General features: G+C 58.3%; 4 protein-coding genes across 4 annotated transcripts; 2 read left to right on the forward strand and 2 right to left on the reverse strand.

Annotated features, from left to right (window-relative positions):
- Positions 1–6,049: 6,049 nt before the first annotated feature.
- Positions 6,050–11,616, forward strand: PHYSODRAFT_354753 (hypothetical protein). The gene has a single exon (XM_009530629.1). It carries the CDS (start codon positions 6,174–6,176, stop codon positions 9,687–9,689), a length of 3,516 nt encoding a protein of 1,171 aa, XP_009528924.1. The 5' UTR covers positions 6,050–6,173; the 3' UTR covers positions 9,690–11,616.
- Positions 11,617–13,333: 1,717 nt separating this feature from the next.
- Positions 13,334–14,243, forward strand: PHYSODRAFT_333449 (hypothetical protein; the record flags this gene model as incomplete). Its single annotated transcript, XM_009530630.1, has 2 exons — positions 13,334–13,759; positions 13,821–14,243. 2 exons carry the CDS (start codon positions 13,334–13,336, stop codon positions 14,241–14,243), a joined length of 849 nt encoding a protein of 282 aa, XP_009528925.1.
- A 122-nt stretch (positions 14,244–14,365) lies between these two features.
- Positions 14,366–16,225, reverse strand: PHYSODRAFT_506091 (hypothetical protein; the record flags this gene model as incomplete). Its single annotated transcript, XM_009530631.1, has 1 exon — positions 14,366–16,225. One exon carries the CDS (start codon positions 16,223–16,225, stop codon positions 14,366–14,368), a length of 1,860 nt encoding a protein of 619 aa, XP_009528926.1.
- Positions 16,226–16,967: 742 nt separating this feature from the next.
- Positions 16,968–18,626, reverse strand: PHYSODRAFT_259933 (hypothetical protein; the record flags this gene model as incomplete). Its single annotated transcript, XM_009530632.1, has 1 exon — positions 16,968–18,626. One exon carries the CDS (start codon positions 18,624–18,626, stop codon positions 16,968–16,970), a length of 1,659 nt encoding a protein of 552 aa, XP_009528927.1.
- Positions 18,627–18,908: the final 282 nt, after the last annotated feature.

Below are 18,908 nucleotides of genomic sequence, written 5' to 3' on the forward strand. Positions count from 1 at the left end.
CAGCGAAGCTGCACGATCCGCAGCCTCCACTCAGTAGATTACGTGCCACCCCACGATCTTCATCTGGGCAAAGCCCCTTGTTCTTCTGCATCGTGCCGACCGCGCCGTCGCTGGCACGCAGCAGGGCGTCGCCCTCAGACGCACGCCCGCTCAGCGGAATTAGTGCCGCTCCACCTGCCGTCCGCGAGCCACGCTCGGAACGCTCGTTCTCGACACACTCAGTGTCCACCAACTCGGAAACTCCGATGTCCAGCATATTGACCGACTCGGTCCAGTGCTCGCGCCAGAAGCGCTTCTGCTTCCTAGCAGAGGTGGGTTCATGACTCGCCAATGCTCCTCCAGGAGAGAAGTGCGTAGCACCAAGGGTCTTCGACCTCCAATCGATCCAAGGCTCGTGGCGTTCCAGGCACGCCATACCAAGGATGAGATCATACCTCGAATCGAGGTCTAAGACCAGACAGCGTTCCACGCCATCAACATCCAAAAACTTCACGCCCAGGTCCACAGGAACCTTAGGCACCGTGACACGAGTGCCCGTCGCGAGACGAACAGTGACGATGTCACTCCCACGCGCTACCAGCGCCTCAGCATAAGGCTGACTTCCGTCCATCGTAGAACGCCGGGCGTAGTTACCCGACGCCCCGAATCGATCAAAATCGTCCATGGCTTCGTGAAGCCCTTCACCCAAGCTTGGACAACTAGCAAGCCCGGCTTGCATACACGTTCCGTGTTAGAGAGTACGGCTCTCTTCGGGGCTAAGTCCTGTCGACCTCCACCTCGCCGAGGCTCAATAGAACTTAGTTCTTCCCCAGTAGACCGCCCCGCGCCTACTGGGACTTCTCGTTTCCCCAAGAGGAACCAGAGCCCTGGCTCGAACCCGAAGAGCGGCTTGACGAAGCCTGGCGCTGATGGAGCAGTGAACACCCAGCACGAAGGTGACGGGTGTCGCCACAGATGAAGCAACGGCTCATACCGCGATGCTGCTCATCAGCACGAAGCTCGGCTTCTTCGTCTTCAGCATAGCTGAGGTTCATGGGTTCCGGACCACTCTAGGCGCTAGCGTAAGACGCATTCCACCCAAGTCTCGACGACCTAAAATTGTGTCCCGCATTCAATGTGACGCTCACAGCCTCATCAAAAGAGCTCGGGTGGGTTCGGAACACCTCCGTCCTGGCAACGCCAGTGCGGAGGTCCTCTATGAACACCGTAACGATGACTGCTTCCGGCAGGGGGTCCGCAGACATGCCAGCAATGAGAGTTCTCAACTCTTGGATATAGCCCATCAACTCCTTCTTGCTCTGCCTGGTCGCCAGGAAGCGTGAGCGCACGCGATACGCCTCGTTAGGCGGAGCAAACACTCGGGACAATTGCTGTTTCAGCTGGTCCCACGTCGGGAAGGCCACCTCGACCGACGTCCCGAATGCTAGTGCCCACTCCCTCGCTCGCCCACCGAGCTTCGAGATAGCTAGTGCCACGCGCTGCGACTCCGTCCGGAGTAGAGCTGAGCTCATAGCCATCTTAACCTCACGGGTCCAAAGCATCAAGCTTTCACCCTCCTCGCCTTCGAAGGTCTTCACGATTAACATGAGCGGCTTGGGTCTTGTTGCTGCGTCGGATGACGAAGCGGGCGCTTGGGGCGCCGCGGCCGTTGCCATCCTCTGCTGGAGGTACTCTAGCAGAGCATTTTCGTAGCTTGTAAACGCCTCGAGACGCGCGTTCACCGCGTCGGGGCCTGGCTGCGCAAGTTGCGTCACGCCCTCCGGGCCCAGCAAGGACATAAGCTTTTAAAGCGCATCCTGCTGGTTCGGGGGCAAGTGAGCGAACTGCTCCATTCTCCACAGAGGGTCAGTCTATACATACTCTGGTGTCGGATTGACTACAAGTGCTACCAAGTGCAGCGGGACTGCCGTAGCATTAGCGTCAGAGGAAGACGTAACAGACCCACAGAGTCTCAGCTTAAGATAGTCCGTTCTAATACCAGAACGTACGAGTCCGTACACCTTACGGACTCCAAGAGTCAACCCTTAACTCTTAACTGTGTGAATCTCAAACTGAATCTATTTCTCTTTAGCGCGACCAAGCCGCCTACGGTGTAAATGTATCCGGTTCACTATCTAGCATAGTGAACCCTAGTCATATACATAATCAGTGGCTCTGAAGCCATGTACTGATTCTCCTACTGATTTAGGCTAAACAGTGTGTACCCACTTCGTAACCCTTCGGGTAACTCTCGTGTAACCCCGTTACAGTGTACGTGTGCTATATCCAGATGTAGTGCGTTATTTAGGGATGGGACGCCATTTTTCATATTTTCTCATCTTGGTCGATCGGCAATCGGCGATCCACGATCCGCCGTGCTGGATCGGCGATCTGTCCACTTCGGTCTTCCGCCGTCCCAAATCTACGATATCGCGCGTAACGCTTTTCGCCTTCGAGACGCGCTCTTCGAACGAGGTACCACCATTCTCCATGTGTCAATCAGCTGTGATCTACCTCGTACCACACTCCGCCTACGCGCGAGCATTATCCAGATGCCTCGATCGCTCGTCGAACCTTCTTGATCTACACAATCCCAGTCTTATTCACGTCGCCCTTCTCTCGATCGTCGATCTCCTTGATTTTCGGTCGATCGGTTATGCCGCGTTTCTCAGAGAACAAATCTTGTTCTCGCGCTTCTCCACACGACCGCACGTCGATCGTCCTCTCCGCCAATTGGCACCCTCCGTTCATGCAGCTCGCACGTCTGCCTCTCGTCAATGTTCCCGCAACGCATCCACCGCGAACTTGCTCTCTGCCCGCCGCGCTCGTCTTACTCGTCGGGCTCGTCGCGCTCGGCCAACGCGACGCGCCCGTCAAACTCGTTGCGCCCGTCAAACTCGCTACTCGTCGCACTGGTCGCACCTACTGTGTGCGTCACGCTCCTTGCGCCCGCCACAACCATCGCGCCCGGCGCGTCCATCTCGAAAATCTGCCTGCAAAAGGCCTGTCCGCCGATCCCCACTGTTACATTGTGTTCATTTAGATCTCTAGGTACTAACGATCATCAATATCCGGAGCTAACACACATACACGTTGTTAGCTGAAAGGTGTGAATCATATCATGAGCGTGTGTGCGATAGTACCTCAGAAGATGTTGGCAGCGCGTCACACTGCACGAGGACACACAGGTACCTCTCCCTTTAGTCATGATCGACAAATGTGTGGGTGGCTGGGACGCTCCAGTGGCGGCGATGGTGCTAACACGAGCGTTGTGTTTGATCAGGAGGTGATCGAACACCGAGCGACACGAACCAAGTCAACATCAAGGGCGTGGTATGGGTCAGTATGTGGGGTTATTCGTTTGTTTGTGTTCGGATAGGTGTCTAGGTGGTTTGATTCCGCGCTCACTGACATGAAGTAGGGCCACCACAAAGATTCTTGAAATCACAGCTATGGAAAGTTCGTGTCAACATGCCACGCAAGGAAAAATCTCAAGTCTTCAGTATAACGGTTGTTATCGGACAGGCAGCAAAGCAGCATAAGATATGGCCTTGCGGATAGCTGGATAGCAAAAAGCAATAGCCCTAAGAAGGCATTTGGAACTTCAGTATGGAATTACTTTTTTACGCAGAGGCGCGGTGGGAATATATATTGGGACAAAAAAACTACAATAAGATACCAGGCCCAGCAGTATACAGTGAAACACAGAACAGCAAACACAAGACCACATACTAAGTATACCACTGTAAAATACAAATTAACTGCAAATGAAATACCACAAAATAATAGCAATTATCATGAAATAAAAGCAAAAATCTAATCTAGCAATACAACAAAATAGAATCCAATCGAAGCGGTGTGTCGCCCCGGCGCGCTGTTAGGCGACTACGTCTCTCCCATGGACCCGGGTAAGCTGTTCTGTATGTGGTGACAAAAGGATGCCGGTACATGTATACCGGTGTCGAAAACGCGGTGCAGGAGTACCCTCAGCTTGTTTAGGCGCAGTGCATCATACTAAGTGCGCCCAACAACTCTACTACATGTATGGACTACAACGAGACTGTATCCTTGTGCGGACACGTAATCTCTTCGAGATGCTCTCAAGTCTCGATAAAATGGCCGCGAGTCAAGTACTTCTGTAAAGCGATACTCTTGACACAAGTTTTGAGCAGCTTCACTATTCTTCAGTACATTTATATTACTGAATTAGCACTCCACCAATCAGATGAATGAATAGATTATTATCGACCAATCAGATGCCGAGGCTGCACGAATAGCGCCAAGTCCACGAAAACTCCCGCGAAATGAGCGTGCTAGAAGCGGCGGCGTCTCCGAGCAGCAGCGGTGCGTGGCGGGACCCGCCGGTGGAGCTAGACAGCGTCTCATTCCTTGTTGTTCGTGCGCAGACTCGTCGCCCGTGCTGGTGGAGGCCCCGGATCGCCAGCGAGTGCGCGCCCGGCCCGTGGACACCGAGGAAGAGGAGGAGGAGGTACGATACCTACCTACCTAGTGGAGATGGATGGGTCCGGACCATGGGACCCACAGGCAAATTGCTGTTGGTTGTGTGTCTGGGTGTGAAGCAGTCGGAGGGCGGCGACACGGACGAGCTGGAGGAGGAGGAGAACAGGGAGGACGACGAGCAGCAGCAGCAAGAGGACGAGGAGATGGACGAAGATGACGCTCAGGAGGACGACGCCGAAGTAGAAGAAGTAGTAGAAGAAAAAGAGGAGGAGGAGGAGGAGGAGGAAGAAGAAGAAGAGGAGGAGGAGACGACGAAGAAGGGCAAGAAGAGCAAGAAGAGCAAGAAGAGACCTGTCAGGCGCCCCTCGGTACAATGCCGCGTCTCCACACTCCGGCGTGCATTATGCAGAGTCATCTGACGGTCGTGTGTTTGTGTGCGGTTGGTTTCTTTTCGACAGCGCCGACTGCAGACAGAGCTGGACATCGCCAGCCCGCAGCCCTCCACGGGTCGCGAAGACGTCAGCAGCGCGTCGCCGTCGTCGTCCTCGCGCTACTCGCTGCGCACGCGGCACAGCAAACCCAAGCGCTTCGACGAGTCCGTGTACAACGACGTCTTCGCCAGCTCACACTCGCGCGCGGATTCCGACGCCGAGTCGACGCCCGAATCCGCTGTCAGCAACAACAAGAAGCGCCGGCGTCGGCGTAGTCGCAGCCGGCGGTCCAAGCGGCAACGTCGAGATGAGGGCGGGGAGGAGGAGGAGGGAGACGACGACGACGAAGATGAAGACAATGGTGACGAGCACCAGCAAGCGAACGAGTACGTGGACCGCTTGAACATGCGCGAGATCAACCGGCGGATCAAGGCACAGCAGCGCGAGGAGCAAGAGAAAGAGAGACGCTCGCGCGCGACGCGATACTCGCTGCGGTCACGAGAGAGTCTCACGACAAGCGAGACAAGCGTCATATCGCCTCCGCAGAGTGAGACCAGGACCCGCTCGACAGGGAAACGATCACAGCTCGAAGTGAGCGCAGAGGATGATCATGCCGAGGCCGGACAAGACGAAGATGCCGACAAAGAGTCCCAGTCAGAGAATGAAGCGAACTCGGATGAGCAGGAGGATGAGGACGGCGAAGCAGGACCAGCAAGTTCGACTCGTTACCAGCTGCGAGAGCGTCGTCAAGCTGCTTCAAGCAACTCTATGACCACTCGAAGCCGAGCGAAGCCCAGCGCTACACCTGTGTTCGACACTGAGGACAATTCACGACGCTATTCTCTGCGCGATCGCTCCAAAACCCACCGTACGGATGCAGAGGAAGATGCGGGCGCGTCTCCAGAGACTTCAGCGTACGCGGAGTATTACAAACGACAGGCCAATCGCGCCTCTAGGAGAAGTGCTACGAACGGCTCTACGAGCAACCGACGATTGTTTTTGCCGGACATGGATACCTCGCCCCCTCCCCGCTGCCGCCGGAGCCGAGGCCGAAGCCGAGCGCACAGGAATCGTCGCCGTCGCTCCCTCTCGTCTTCTTCTTCAGGATCGTCATCGTCCGACATGTACATGGACGACGACGACTCGGACGGAGGTATGCGAACGAGTAGCCCGTGGCGATCGTCCAAAGGTTCTCGGAAAGGTGCAAGTTCACGCGCTGATATAACGCCTGTGGAAGTGGATCGCAGCATAACGTGGGAGAGTGTGGGTGGCCTCAAGTCGCACATTGAGGCTCTGAAGGAAATGGTGATGCTGCCCCTCCTGTACCCGGAATTTTACGACAAGTACAAGGTCTCTCCACCGTCGGGTGTGCTGTTCTATGGCCCCCCAGGCACAGGCAAAACGTTGCTAGCTAGAGCTTTGGCGAACTCGTGCTCCGTGTATGATGAAGGCGAGCAAGCTAGTGAATCAAAAGGATCTTCGAGCCCAGCTCAGCATGGTGGATCGAAGAAGAAGGGGAGACCAAGACGGCACGTCACGTTCTATATGAGGAAAGGAGCGGATTGTCTGAGCAAGTGGGTGGGAGAAGCAGAGCGGCAGCTACGCCTATTGTTTGAGGAGGCGAAGCGTAACCAGCCCTCGATCATCTTCTTCGATGAGATTGATGGTCTCGCACCGGTGCGTAGCGCCAAACAAGACCAAATCCACGCATCGATTGTGTCGACTTTGCTGGCCTTGATGGATGGTATGGATTCTCGTGGACGCGTCGTCGTTATTGGGGCGACCAACCGACTGGATGCGATTGACCCTGCGTTGCGTCGACCTGGCCGGTTCGACCGAGAGCTAGGCTTCAAGTTACCAAACGTGAACGAGCGGAAAAGTATGCTGGCGATCCACTCGAAGCATTGGAAGCCCCCACTGTCGGACAGATTCCTTACGGACCTTGCCGAACAAACAGTGGGCTACTGTGGTGCCGACATCAAAGCACTTTGCGCCGAGGCGGCCTTGTGCTCTCTGCGGCGCGTGTATCCGCAAGTGTATGCGAGTCAAGATAAACTGCTGATTAATCTGGACAAGGTGGTTGTAGCTCGCAGTGACTTCATGAAGGCAGCGAAGAAAATCACCCCAGCTTCGCACCGAGCTGTGAGCTCGTTTGCGTCGCCATTGCCCCGCGCCGTGAAAGGGTTACTGGAGGGGCAGCTCAAAACGATCTTGCGCGATGTGGCGAATCACTTCCCGCTATTCCCTCTCGACAAAGCCGCAATTGATGATGCAGTCACCTCCACTGACGAAGTAAAAGGCGAATTGCGTGCCGACGAGGACGAAAACGAAGACGAGGACGAGGGCGAGGATATTTATGCCGTTGCGAACCACGATGATTGCGACGTTTGCTACGGAGATGAAGGCGAGTTGCTTTGCTGCGACGCGTGTCCTGGTGCTTTCCATCGTGCGTGTCTTTCGGATTCGGCCACGGCTCAGGAGTCTACTGAGGTCACCACCAGTGGCCTTTGGTTCTGCTCGGATTGCCAGAGCTCCAACGCGGCTGTCGTGCAAAAGGCACTAAACCGAGCGCAAAAGAAGCGCGTCCACTCGATCGCTTCTCTTCATATACCACGCCACTCAGGGTTCCCTCGCGTCTTGGTTGCGGGCAAGGCTGGCATGGGGCAGCAGTACATTGGCCCAGCACTGCTGCACACGTTGGAGGGACTTACGCACTTCTCCCTCGACTATCCGTCGCTTGTTGCCGATTCGAACTCGCACGCCCCGGAAGAAGCTCTGATCCAGAGACTCACTGAGGCGCAGAAGTGTCTGCCGTGTGTGCTTTACCTCCCACAGATCGAGCTGTGGTGGAGGAACACGACCGAGTCGATGCACCTGACGCTGAAGATGATGCTGATGAACCTGCAAGTCCGGGCCAACCTGCCGATTCTGTTCTTGGCATGCACGGCGTCGTCCTCGATCGATGATCAGAATTTACCGGAGGATCTGCTGGCATTGTTCAAGGAGGACCCCAGCGTGTCCCGAACGTCTGTTGTGATGGAGCTGGATTCACCGAGCAAGGCCGCTCGGTTGGTCCACTTCGAGCAAGTTTTTTGCTCTTTCGCTACGCCTCCTTCGGTGCAGAAGACCAAGCGTAACAAGAATGAGCAGCTGGAGGTGTTGCCGCTCGCCCCGCTTCCTCCTGCGCCGTCGTTCATTGACCTGAGTCCGGAAGAGCAGCAGAAGAGAAAGGAGCGAGACCTTCACTTTCTGCGTGAGCTGCGCATTTTCCTGAGTCAGGTGCTGGACTACTGCTATTCGCAGAGGCCATACACGCCGTTCTACGTTCCGGTGGACCCAGCCGCCGTGCCGAACTACTATTTGATTGTGAAGCGCCCGATGGACTTGAGTACGATGCGGGACAAACTGAACGACGAAGAGTACACGTGCTTCGAGCAGTTCATGGACGACGTCCAGCTCATCGTGCGGAACGCCAATGTGTTCAACCCCAAGCGCAGCAGGACGCGTCATATTGCGCACGCAGCTGGCACCATGAAGGACAATATCCTGTCGTATGCGCACCGATTCCGCATCCGCCAGGGCTACGACCTGTTCGCCAAGTGCCGTGAAGTAACCAAGCGACTACGAGCCCACCCAAGTTTGTATGGGGAGTACGGCCAGCGATTCTTAAACTCTGCTGGGAAGACCACCCGCAAGAATCAGACTCGAGCCCACGAGAAGCCCGGCGTGCGCACCAGCGCGCGGCTCCGTGGTGTAAAAGCTCCCGAGATCAGCTTGGATGCAGCCATTTCGCGCGCGACCGCCAACGGCGGCAGCCACAAGATGACCAGCAATAGGGTGACTGTGAAGAAGGAGCCTGCGACGGAAGTGGAGGATCCAAGCGGCAGCAAGGAAGCGGCAGAAGGTGACAAGCAGGTGACCCAGTGGTTTGACGAGGAAGAAGGGAAGAGTGAAGAAGAGGAACCGTCCAACACTGACAGCGGCGAGAAGGCTGACGAGAGAACCATCGAGGAGGCCGATGATAGCGAAGACGAGGTGTTTGACGAGGGCGATCGTGTCTTTGTAAGCAGTCGGACGCATCCGGGAATGAATCGACCGGGCGGAGCTGGCGTCGTGCAGGGTCGCAATAAGGACGGCACGTACAACGTCAAGTACATTCTCGGCGGTACTGAGAAGAACGTGAGCGTGAAGTACATCAAGCGCTTGACGGACGACGCAGTGATGGAGTCGGTGAAGACGCAGCGGGATGTATCCAACAGCTCGGCGGAGGCGGCAGGCGCCGTGCGCTTGATCCACGCGGAGGAGAAGATGGACGAGACGGACTACTTCGATGAGCTCTTGTGGCCCCTCTTGAAGGAGGAAGGCTGGACGCGCGACGACAACTTCGATATCATCGAAGCTTCGGGCAAGGAGTCCGGGCTGGCCGTGCAGCGCGTCGTGTTCAAGCCGAACAAGAAGCGCAACGGCGAGACTATGACTTTGAACAGCGTGATGGAGGCCTTGGAGTATGTCAACCAGGAGCCCGAGCTGGCGAAAAAGTGCTTCGGCAACCGGTACGCGGAAGGCATGTTGACGGATCAAGCGCTTGGTGGGGACAGCAGCGACGACGAGACCGTCGAGGCGGAGGAGGGCAGCGGCGTCACGACGGACGAGAAGGCCTCGGCACCGCAGAGCGAAGTTGCTGACGAGCAGATGCCTGAGGCGCGCGACGAAGAGGAAGAGGAGAAAGTGGCTGAGGATGTGGAGGACACACCGGACTTTATTTATGACGAGGTACGGGCGGCGGCGTGCTTGCTCTTGTGTTGGTTGGAATGCTGATGTGCTTACGGTGTGGTGTGGCTTGTGTGTTTGCTGCAGGCCCGAATGGAGGCGGTCTTGAAGAAGCTGGTGGCGAAGACGGCGGGCTGGTCGGTCGACAAGCTGCGCGACGAGCTGCTGCAGCTGAACAAGCTGGCGTACCCGTTCCGCAACCGCTTCGACCGGGCCGACCTGATGATGGTGCGTCTATGGAGTGTCGAGTGCCATGTCTGTGAAGAGTGTCCTTGTACTGACCGTGTCGAATTGGCGTGTGCAGGTTATAGAGGCGCGAGTGATGATGATGCAGTGATGGATAGCTATAACGGCAAATACACGCATAGACTTCATCCCCTAGTGTGCCATTAGCAACTTGCTTCAACTGGACTCGAGTGAACCCATCTACAGTAGAATGGCAGATCAGCTTGACCATCTTTCCCGTGTAGGTACGATATAACCCATACTTTATTCAAACTTGAACGCTTATCGAGCACAAGAGCGCGATCTCTGGAGCATTCTCCCCTTCAAGGTCCAATTATCATATTCGCGTGTCCCCAGTCTATAGTCTCCAGCCAGGGTCGCCATGCCGATCGTGTACGCGCTCGTGTCGCGCGAGAAGACGGTGCTGGCCGAGTACACGGCCACGTCGGGCAACTTCCCCACGGTGACGCGCGTGCTGCTGGCCAAGATCCCGACGGCGGACGGCCGCATGTCGTACGTCTACGACCGGCACATCTTCCACTACATCGTCGAGGGCGGCGTGACGTACCTGTGCATGGCCGACGACGATCTCAAGCGGCGCGTGCCCTTCCTCTTCCTCGAGGACATGAAGAGCCGCTTCCAGGCCGCGTACGGCGAGCGCGCGCTCACGGCCATCGCCTTCGCCATGAACGACCAGTTCCAGCACGAGATCCGGCGCCTGCTCGACTACTACAACGCCAACCCGGACGCGGACTCGCTCTCGCGGGTCAAGCAGCAGATCGACGACGTCAAGGACATCATGGTGGAGAACATCGAGAAGGTGCTGGACCGCGGCGAGAAGTTCGAGCTGCTCGTGGACCGCACGGACAAGCTCAACCGCCAGTCGGTCAAGTTCGAGCGCTCGTCCACGCAGCTGCGCAAGTCCATGTGGAGACGCAACGTCAAGCTCTGGCTGCTGCTGGTGCTCGTCGGGCTCTTCGTCATCTACCTCGTCATCTCCATGGCCTGCGGCTTCGACTTCAGCGGCTGCTCCGGCAAGCGCGACGACGACGAGTGAGAAATCCCCACGCTCGGGTCATGGATGGAAAAGTAAAACAAGTTTTTGCATATCGTTCCTCTTGTCGACAACTTTCACGTCGACTCACTGCAATTTGTGTTTGTTTGCGCAAAGGTTAGTGGTCTATCTATTCATCTACTTTCTATCTGTGTGGGCTTGTATGTCTGTGGCTTTAGCCTGCTGGCCCCTACGACGCAGTCCAGCGCATGGTCAAAGTTCGTCTCGGAGGAATTGCGCACGCCGTGGTGCCAGTGGCTCTCGACGTTGGCGTGCAGTGCCGCCGTGATGGCTTTGTAGATGACCTCGTCTCGCCCCAAGAAGTGCACGAGCACGAACTGGCAGCCGGTGAAGGCCAGCGCCTCCTTGGCCACGTCGACGTTTGGACTCTGAAGGGTGCGCGCCAGACGCGTGAAAATGCGGCGCTGCAGCACCTCCGTCGGGTCAACTTGGTGGAGCGGCGGCCCGGACATAATAACTCGCGCCACCATGCGGACCGCACCCACCTCCTGCTTCGGGTACCGAGTCGGCCACGCACTCAGCAATCGCTTCAGCAATGGACCAGTCACTGACGGCATGTACGCCACGAATTGGCCGGCACAACTGATGAGCTCTTCGTCGTCGGACCCAGCGGGGTCGACCCAATGCGCACGCCAGAGCGAAACGAGGCTGGTCAGGCAGTTGCGTACAAGTTCCTTCTGCTGCTCCTCCTGTTCCTGCGCTGCATCCGATCCGTCCGGTGGAGTCGCCAGCAAGCTTTCTTCGACATGCTCAATCGAGTAGCGCAGCAGCTCGGTGAAGCCGTGTCCGTGGTCGTGCTGGTGATCGGTGATCACTTGCGACGAGCTCTTTTCGACGCCTAGGCTCTGTGCTCGGGCTGCAACCGCAGTGACGTACTCGACGCGAAGAGCAGTGGCGTCGGCGAGTGCTCGTGCGAGATGCAACCTCTTGGTGGGGCAGCTCTTGTGGATGGCGCGCAGGATGTCGAGTCGCGCGCTGGCTGTGCGGAAGTCCTCGAAGCGCAACGCGTTCACCAGCGCGTGCATGAACGTTGGGGTGATGAGGCTGTCTGCTGCCGCCGCCGGAGACACGGCAGTCGGAAGTGACGACGGCGCGTGCAGGTTGATCTGGTCCTTGAAGAGCGCGTTGGCGAGTCCCCGCTTGACGAACTCCTCGTTGGGCTCGTCCGTGTCTGTTCCTGTGTCGTCTCCGAACGCGCTGAGGGCTTGTCGCGGGCGGTTGCGCCGTCCTTCACTGCGCGCGAACAGCGCCTTGAAGATGGTGTCGATGACGTCGTCGCGACTGGCCACTCGCTGCGGCAGACGCTTCTGCTGGCTGAAGAGCGTGAGCTGCTGCGGGAAGGCGCTCCCTGCCGTCTCGGGGTACACGTCCTCCGCATCCTGCTGACCTGTCGAGGCTGCTGTCGTCTCCGTCTCCTGCTCGCTCGTTGTGTCCTGTGTTTGCAGCTCCGTCGACGTGAGCGACAGCTTGCGCCTGTGTCGCTCGTGCAGCGACGCTGCTGCGGCCTTGGCCGACGGCTGCGCCTGGCCCTGTTTGTTGAGGCCCTTGGTCCCCATGCGCTGACGTCTGGGCTTGGGCTGTGCTGTTCCATTGCCACTACGAGCCGTAGATCTGCTAGTCGTAGTAGTCTGCTGCTGCTGCTGGGTCTTCTTGGCGGCCGCCTCGATGTTCTGGTGCAGCTTGGCAGCTGCCGCCGCGGTGGCCGAGCGCCGCGGCTTTCGAGACGCAGAGGCCGCAGTCGTCGAGGTCGCAGGTCCACGCCGATCCGTCACGAACGCCATCGAGCGCTTGGGCGTGGTAGGCGCCGAGGCCGGAGCTTGGGCGGCGCGTTGCGCAGCTGGCACGAACACGGGCGCCGACAGCGAAAGACTCGCGCGGCCGAAGCGCTGCTCCAGCTCGTCCTCATCCAGGCTGCGCTCGCGGTCGCGCTGGCGGCGCACGCGGCTGGCGCGCAGCTTGGAGCCGCCGCCACGCGCCTTGGCGACGAGCTCTCCAGAGTTGGCACGACGCATGGTCCACTGATGGCTGCGTCGCCGGACAAGTCGCCCTCAAGTTGCAACCCGGTCTGGCAACCAGCAACCTACTTTGTGCGCCACACCAATCAGAACATTCGAGATGAAATTATCGGATGCAAATTTACTAAAATCAGGCTGGTTGTGTACCTTAATTCAGTGAATCGTTATCCATACTTCTGTTAAAGTAGCTTACCTTTTCAGCCTCAGTACTTTGTTTTCAAGGCCAACTTTTGTGGTGGCGCTCGGACGCTGCAATGCCCTGAACATTGAGTGCGGAGGCGAAGTGGAGGTGGAGCAAAATTCGCCAAAGAAGGCCGAGCGTGCCAGGGCGCTCTAGGAAATAGAAGCCTCCAACAATGTGGTTTTGCTGACAAGAGATGCCCTTCAGGAGTTATGCAACGAGTTTGATCCTGCTAAACAACCCGCTTGCCAGTTCTCCCTTGACGACGCAGTATGCAGCGCATTTGCCTTCTCTGCGGTTGTTCAAGCTTGTCATCTACAAACTTGGCCCTGCAAAGTCTAACACAGGCATTGGTCTCGCCACGATTTGCCGCGTTGCTGAAGCGACGCAACCGTCATTCATGGAGCTGCACTACGAGGGTCGAGCGCAGGGCGCGCCGCTAGAGTTCTCGCCGAAGCACCGCCAGCATACGCTGGTGCTGCGCAATTCGTCGATTTCCAGCACCGCCGTGCTCTTCAAAGTGCAATGCACGGCGCCGCGCAGGTTCCGCGTGCGGCCGGCACTCGGCCTCCTCATTGCCTCAGGTGATACTGTCAATATCCAAGTCCAGTTGCGCTCGCAGGTTCGTCTCCCTGGCTGCCGCTGTTGCGTGCATCGCATCCTTATTTACGCGAACTGTGTAGGAATGCACGCCGGCTTCGTGCATGCTCTTGGTCGTGGGCCGTTCCGTCGTAGACGCCCCATTCACTCGGGCCCCATCGGATGCGGAGCAGCTCAAGGCCATGTGGGCTGCAGCAGAAGCATCGGACAGCTTGGTGATCTCAGAGATGATCAACATCCGGATCCAAGTCTCCTCAGTCGTGACAGCAGATCATGACAAAGCGATGGCGTTACCTGTACAGCGCACGACGACGCAGGTTGCCGAGCTGGTGCTGCTGATGATGAAGAGCCAAAGCAGCCGACAAGAAAACGCGCTGACGGACAGTGAGCGCGAGATGCTGCTGACTGCTCGAGCATCGCACCCATCGGACTGGCCTTGCTGGGAAGAGTACGCCGCCCGGATGAGGAAGCTGCTGCGAGAGCGCAACAAACGCAAGGCACGTTGAATCAATCGAAGATAACCAAACGTTTTCCATTAACTTTGCCATTAAATAAGAGGTACTGCCTTCGTATCACTCCGAAGACGTGTTACTGCTCCTGACGCTGCTTTTCGATCGCCTCGGGCGATCTATGCCTGCACGAGGTCCACCACATGTCGCGAGAGCACTCTTTCAGCCTCGAACTCGTCCTCTTCGCCCTCGGATGGGATATCGATCATCGGGATGACTTCCTCGCCGTCAAAGAACTCGTCGTCGTCGTCCAGCGTCACAAACGCCTCCGTATCGATGAAGCTGTCGTCTTCGATCCGGCCGTATGACTTGGCCTCGGGGCGTGCATCACTTGGGTGCTCGTCTTCTTCTTCGTCCTCTTCCAGATCCATGGGATCGATCGAGGTGAGGCGCGGGTGCAGGTGGTCCGTCGGGAGCCAGACGACAGACTGAGGTGCTGAATGCATCATGGGGCCATCCGACGACATGGTACCGCGGCCTCCTTCGTCAATGCGCGACATCCTGCCGTTCCAGGACGACGAACTCAAGCCAAATTGAGACTTTGCGCCATGTTCCTCCACTTGCAGACTGATTCGCTCACTCATGCGCATCCGCGTGGTGGCGCCAGTGAGCTCCTGGGACGCCACCCAGCCAGCGTTCAAACGGCTCGTGGAGACCATGCACTCGGAGCAAAAGTCCATCTTCTGCGGGTGGAACACGCCACTCTCGAACACGAACACCTTCTTGTTCACCTTGCAGTGGTTGCACACGGGCTCTTCACACAACTCGCAGCGCGTCACTTTCCCACCGAAGAAAGGTCGCACGGGGCGGTGGCACACTCGACAAGGGTTCACGCCTGCACCCGCGCCGCCGAAGGACACACTGCTGCGGCTGCTGTCAAACGTCATCGAGCCGCGGAACATGCTGCTGGTGAAGTTGCTCTTGCGTCCGCCCTGCGTCTGGCGGACGTCGTCGTCTACGTGGTGCAATGGCGGCGAAGGCGGACGCAGAGCTGCTGGCTGCTTGGTCCGCAGCGAGAAGGCCAGCTTCTTCATCATGGCGCACTCGACCGTACTGGGCGAGGCCAGCACGGCCTCTGCTGTGAGCGAGAAGGCCAGTCGGTCCCTTGCGCCGCCGCGGGGCAGCATCCCGCCGTGGAAGAAGAGCTCGACTTCGTTCTCGCTGTGTTGTCGGTAGAGGTAGCAGTACGACAAGTGGCCGCGCACGATCTGCATCTCCGGCGCCAGCTCGGGCGCGGACGGCAGCGTCACCGAGTGCACGAGGTGGTAGCCCACGCGCGCGCCGCTGTCCTGCGGGTCGCGCAGCACGCCGGTGGCCTCCAGGTACACGTAGTCTCTATGGCGGGACAGCACTTCATGGTGCCGCAGCGCCCACTTGAGCGTGAGCGATCGGAACGGCGCGCTGGCTGACGGAGCCACGAGCGCGGCCAGCACGCGGCTGTCCAGCAGGTCGCACTGGGCGTGGGCGCTCTCGATCTGCATGGCCTCGGGCGTGAGGTTCACGGTGCCGTGCAGCACGTCCTCGAGCGTGCCGGGCACGGTCCCGATGGCCAGCAGCTCGGCCTGGTCCGAGAGGGCCACGGACGGCGCGCTCTTGCCGGCGCTCATGGTCATGCGCATGGCGTCGTCTGCGTGCTGCTGCTGCTGCTTGTGCTTGGCGCGTATCCTCAGGCCGCCGAACGGGCCGCGCGCCGAGACCTTCTTGTAGCAGGCGATGGCGTCGTGGCGGCCGCCGCCTTTGGCCAGCTTCCACTGCGAGCGGTCCACGCCGGCCGAGCCTCCGGGCGCGTACGAGGCGGCCGCGCGGTTGCTGTGGTACCTGTGCAGCGTCTCGTGGACGCGCGCGTCGGCGAACTGCTGCGCGCGGGCCACGTACTCCTTGGACGTCTGCAGCGAGGGCCGCGAGTTGGGCGTGTCGCGCCCCACGCCGCCGCCGCTCGCCGACGACAGCGAGCGCTGCCGGTGCAGGGGCTTCGTCATGGGCCCGGGGAACGGAAAGCGCGTCTGGGTCCTAGCTCTGGTGGGCTCTGGGTGGGCTCCGAAGGCTCTGAAGGATAAGGATGTAAAAACCGCCTGCAACTATTGTACGAAAACCGTATATTTATACTTGGATTTTGTATGTTGACAATTTGACGCAACACTGGGATCGGAGACCACAGCGGACTGACGCGTTGACTGCGTTGACCTCCTCGGTACTGTATGCCGCCGGTGTGGCAGGCAAGTGCGCTGGCGGCAGGCAGGAAGGCCTGCTTGCCGCCATGGACCCTGCACAAGTCGTGGCCCCCAAAGATGGCTTCGCTCTGTAGGTGGACTCACTCGCGCCGATAGAGACGAGCTCCGCGCTCGACTTTCTTGCCGCCCTTGGCCCGTCCACAGCGTTTTCGATGAGGATGTTCAACGCTTGCAACGCGTGCGTGCCCGCAGTAATGCATGGAGGCAAATCGAGTGGTGAAATCGCCGCCGTCCGAGCTCCATGGATGAAATGGCGAGGAAACGCGCAGCAGGAAATTCGGTTGCTCACAAGCTCGTGCGACGAAAATCCAGGCAGAGCAGCTCAGAGCTACCGAGGCTCGCCTGCAGAAGCGATGATGTAGCTAAGGTGGAGGCTCAAGCCGAACAAATAACTCCAGGAATCGCAAGCGCAAACCAAGGTAACAGACAACAGACCGAGCTCAAAATTGCATTGCTATCCACGGAAGTCTACGCAAAAACTGGAGGCGAGCTACGCGCTGTTGATCATGTGCGCAATCGCTTCGGCGCGGAACACGTCCGTCTCAATGTAGGCGAGGTCCGTCACGTTGGCGTCGAACACGATGTTCTGCGGGTCGTCCAGCGAGTACTGTGGCCATTGGACGTCGGTCACGCCGTTGTTGTTGGGCGTCAGGTCCACGATGAAGCTGGCCCACATGCGGGTCATCACTTTGGCGAGCTGCTTGAAGCTGTCGGGCTTGCCCAGGAACGGGTCCGTGGCCACCGAGTTGTTGTAGCCGTCTCCGAGCAAGTTGTAGAAGACGAACGCGACCTCCTGGAAGTGCGTCGAGCCGAGATACTGCGAGATGCCAGCGGGCAGCACGTTGAAGAGGTAGCTGTAGCTGGTGATGTTGTTGCGCGCCCACACCTGCGACATAAAGCGGCGTGGGGCGTGCATGGTGCTGTCTCCGGCGTAGGCCGACACCCGCTTGTACATGGCGCCGTAGGTAGAGCTCACCGCAGGACGGCCGTGGAGAGTGCCGGGAATGCCGATCTCGGGGATGTCCGGGTACATTTCGAGCAGGAGGTTCGCTTCGTCCTGGCCGTAGCCTTTCGTCTTCACCAGATACTCGACGAACTCGTCGGTCGTGTCGATGCCCGTCTTGCCGAACGCCGTTCCTTCGTCGTTGTTGGTGCCGAGAAGTATCGGCACGCGGACGAACTTTCCTTCGCTCAGCAGGGCGGGGCCGGTGTCCTGGATGTAGTCGCCGTCAACCGCCGGGCCCCATGACGCTGAGGAGGCCACCGAGCTGTTCAGAATGGCTGACAGCGTCTCCACGGGCACTTGGCGAAGACAGTCTAGCGTGCCAGCTGCAGCGCTGCAGTTTGCTGCCGCGGTGATGTTGTTGTAGTAGACGTCCCAATCGGACGCGTTCGTGTACGCCCCAGGGATGTACTTGACAGGCGATCCCGACTGCATCACAGCACCGCGGAACAGCCCATCGTCACGACCGCCATAGGCGATGAGTTGGTACGAGACTCCTCGGCCTCCTGCGCTCTCGCCCCAGATCGTGACTTTGCTTGTGTCACCACCGAATGCGGCGATGTTCTCCTGTACCCAGTGCAGCGCCAAGCGCTGGTCCCGGAAGCCCAAGTTCGTCACGCCAGCCTCTTTGACCGCAGTGCCCCACAAGAAGCCGAAGGCCTGGAGACGATAGTTGAAGCTAACTCCGATGAACGGCATGCCCGCTTCCGCAGCCTCCTTCACAATGTACGACAAGTTGTAGCGAGGGTCGCGCGAGCCACCTTCGTAGAATCCCCCACCATGAATCCACACACCGACAGGTAGATCATCCCCCTCCGAGACGTTGCTGGGGCGAACGACATTGATCGTCAAACAGTCTTCCGAGATCACGTTGCCCAACACCCACTGGTCGCTGCCGTAGCCGTAGCACTCGGGGGAATACGCGGTCGCGTTCTTGGCATCCGTCCACGTCGTATTGAGAGACTGCGGGACGCGGAAGCGGAGGTCTCCGATAGGGGGCTGTGCGTAGGGCATGCCGAGGAAGAGGTCTTGGTTGTAGGTTTCCTGGTAGACGCCGTAGTAGGACCCGTTCTTGATGTTGACGGTGGGTGGATTGCTGGCAGATACCAAGGTGAGGAGGAGCGACCCCAATGCCAGCGCTCGCATGGCTTGTCGACGGCTGGAAGGCTGCGTTCGTAGTTGACTTCAGATTGAGGAATGATGAGAGCAACAACCAGATCAGCGCGAGATCCTCATTTATCCGATCAATGAGGATCTGTTCACGGCTAACTTGATCGTAAACATAAACTGCAACCACGCGTGTTGAAGTGCAGGCAATCCTGATCACATCTGTCAGACCACTGTTACTGCTGCTGGCAGTGCTTTTTTGGTTAGCCTTAGAAGTTCGAGCTGCGCTTCTGCCCCGGACTTGCTACTACGTGTACATCC

This window comes from Phytophthora sojae (assembly GCF_000149755.1).
Source record: "Phytophthora sojae unplaced genomic scaffold PHYSOscaffold_5, whole genome shotgun sequence".
Classification (NCBI taxonomy): Eukaryota; Oomycota; class Peronosporomycetes; order Peronosporales; family Peronosporaceae; genus Phytophthora; species Phytophthora sojae.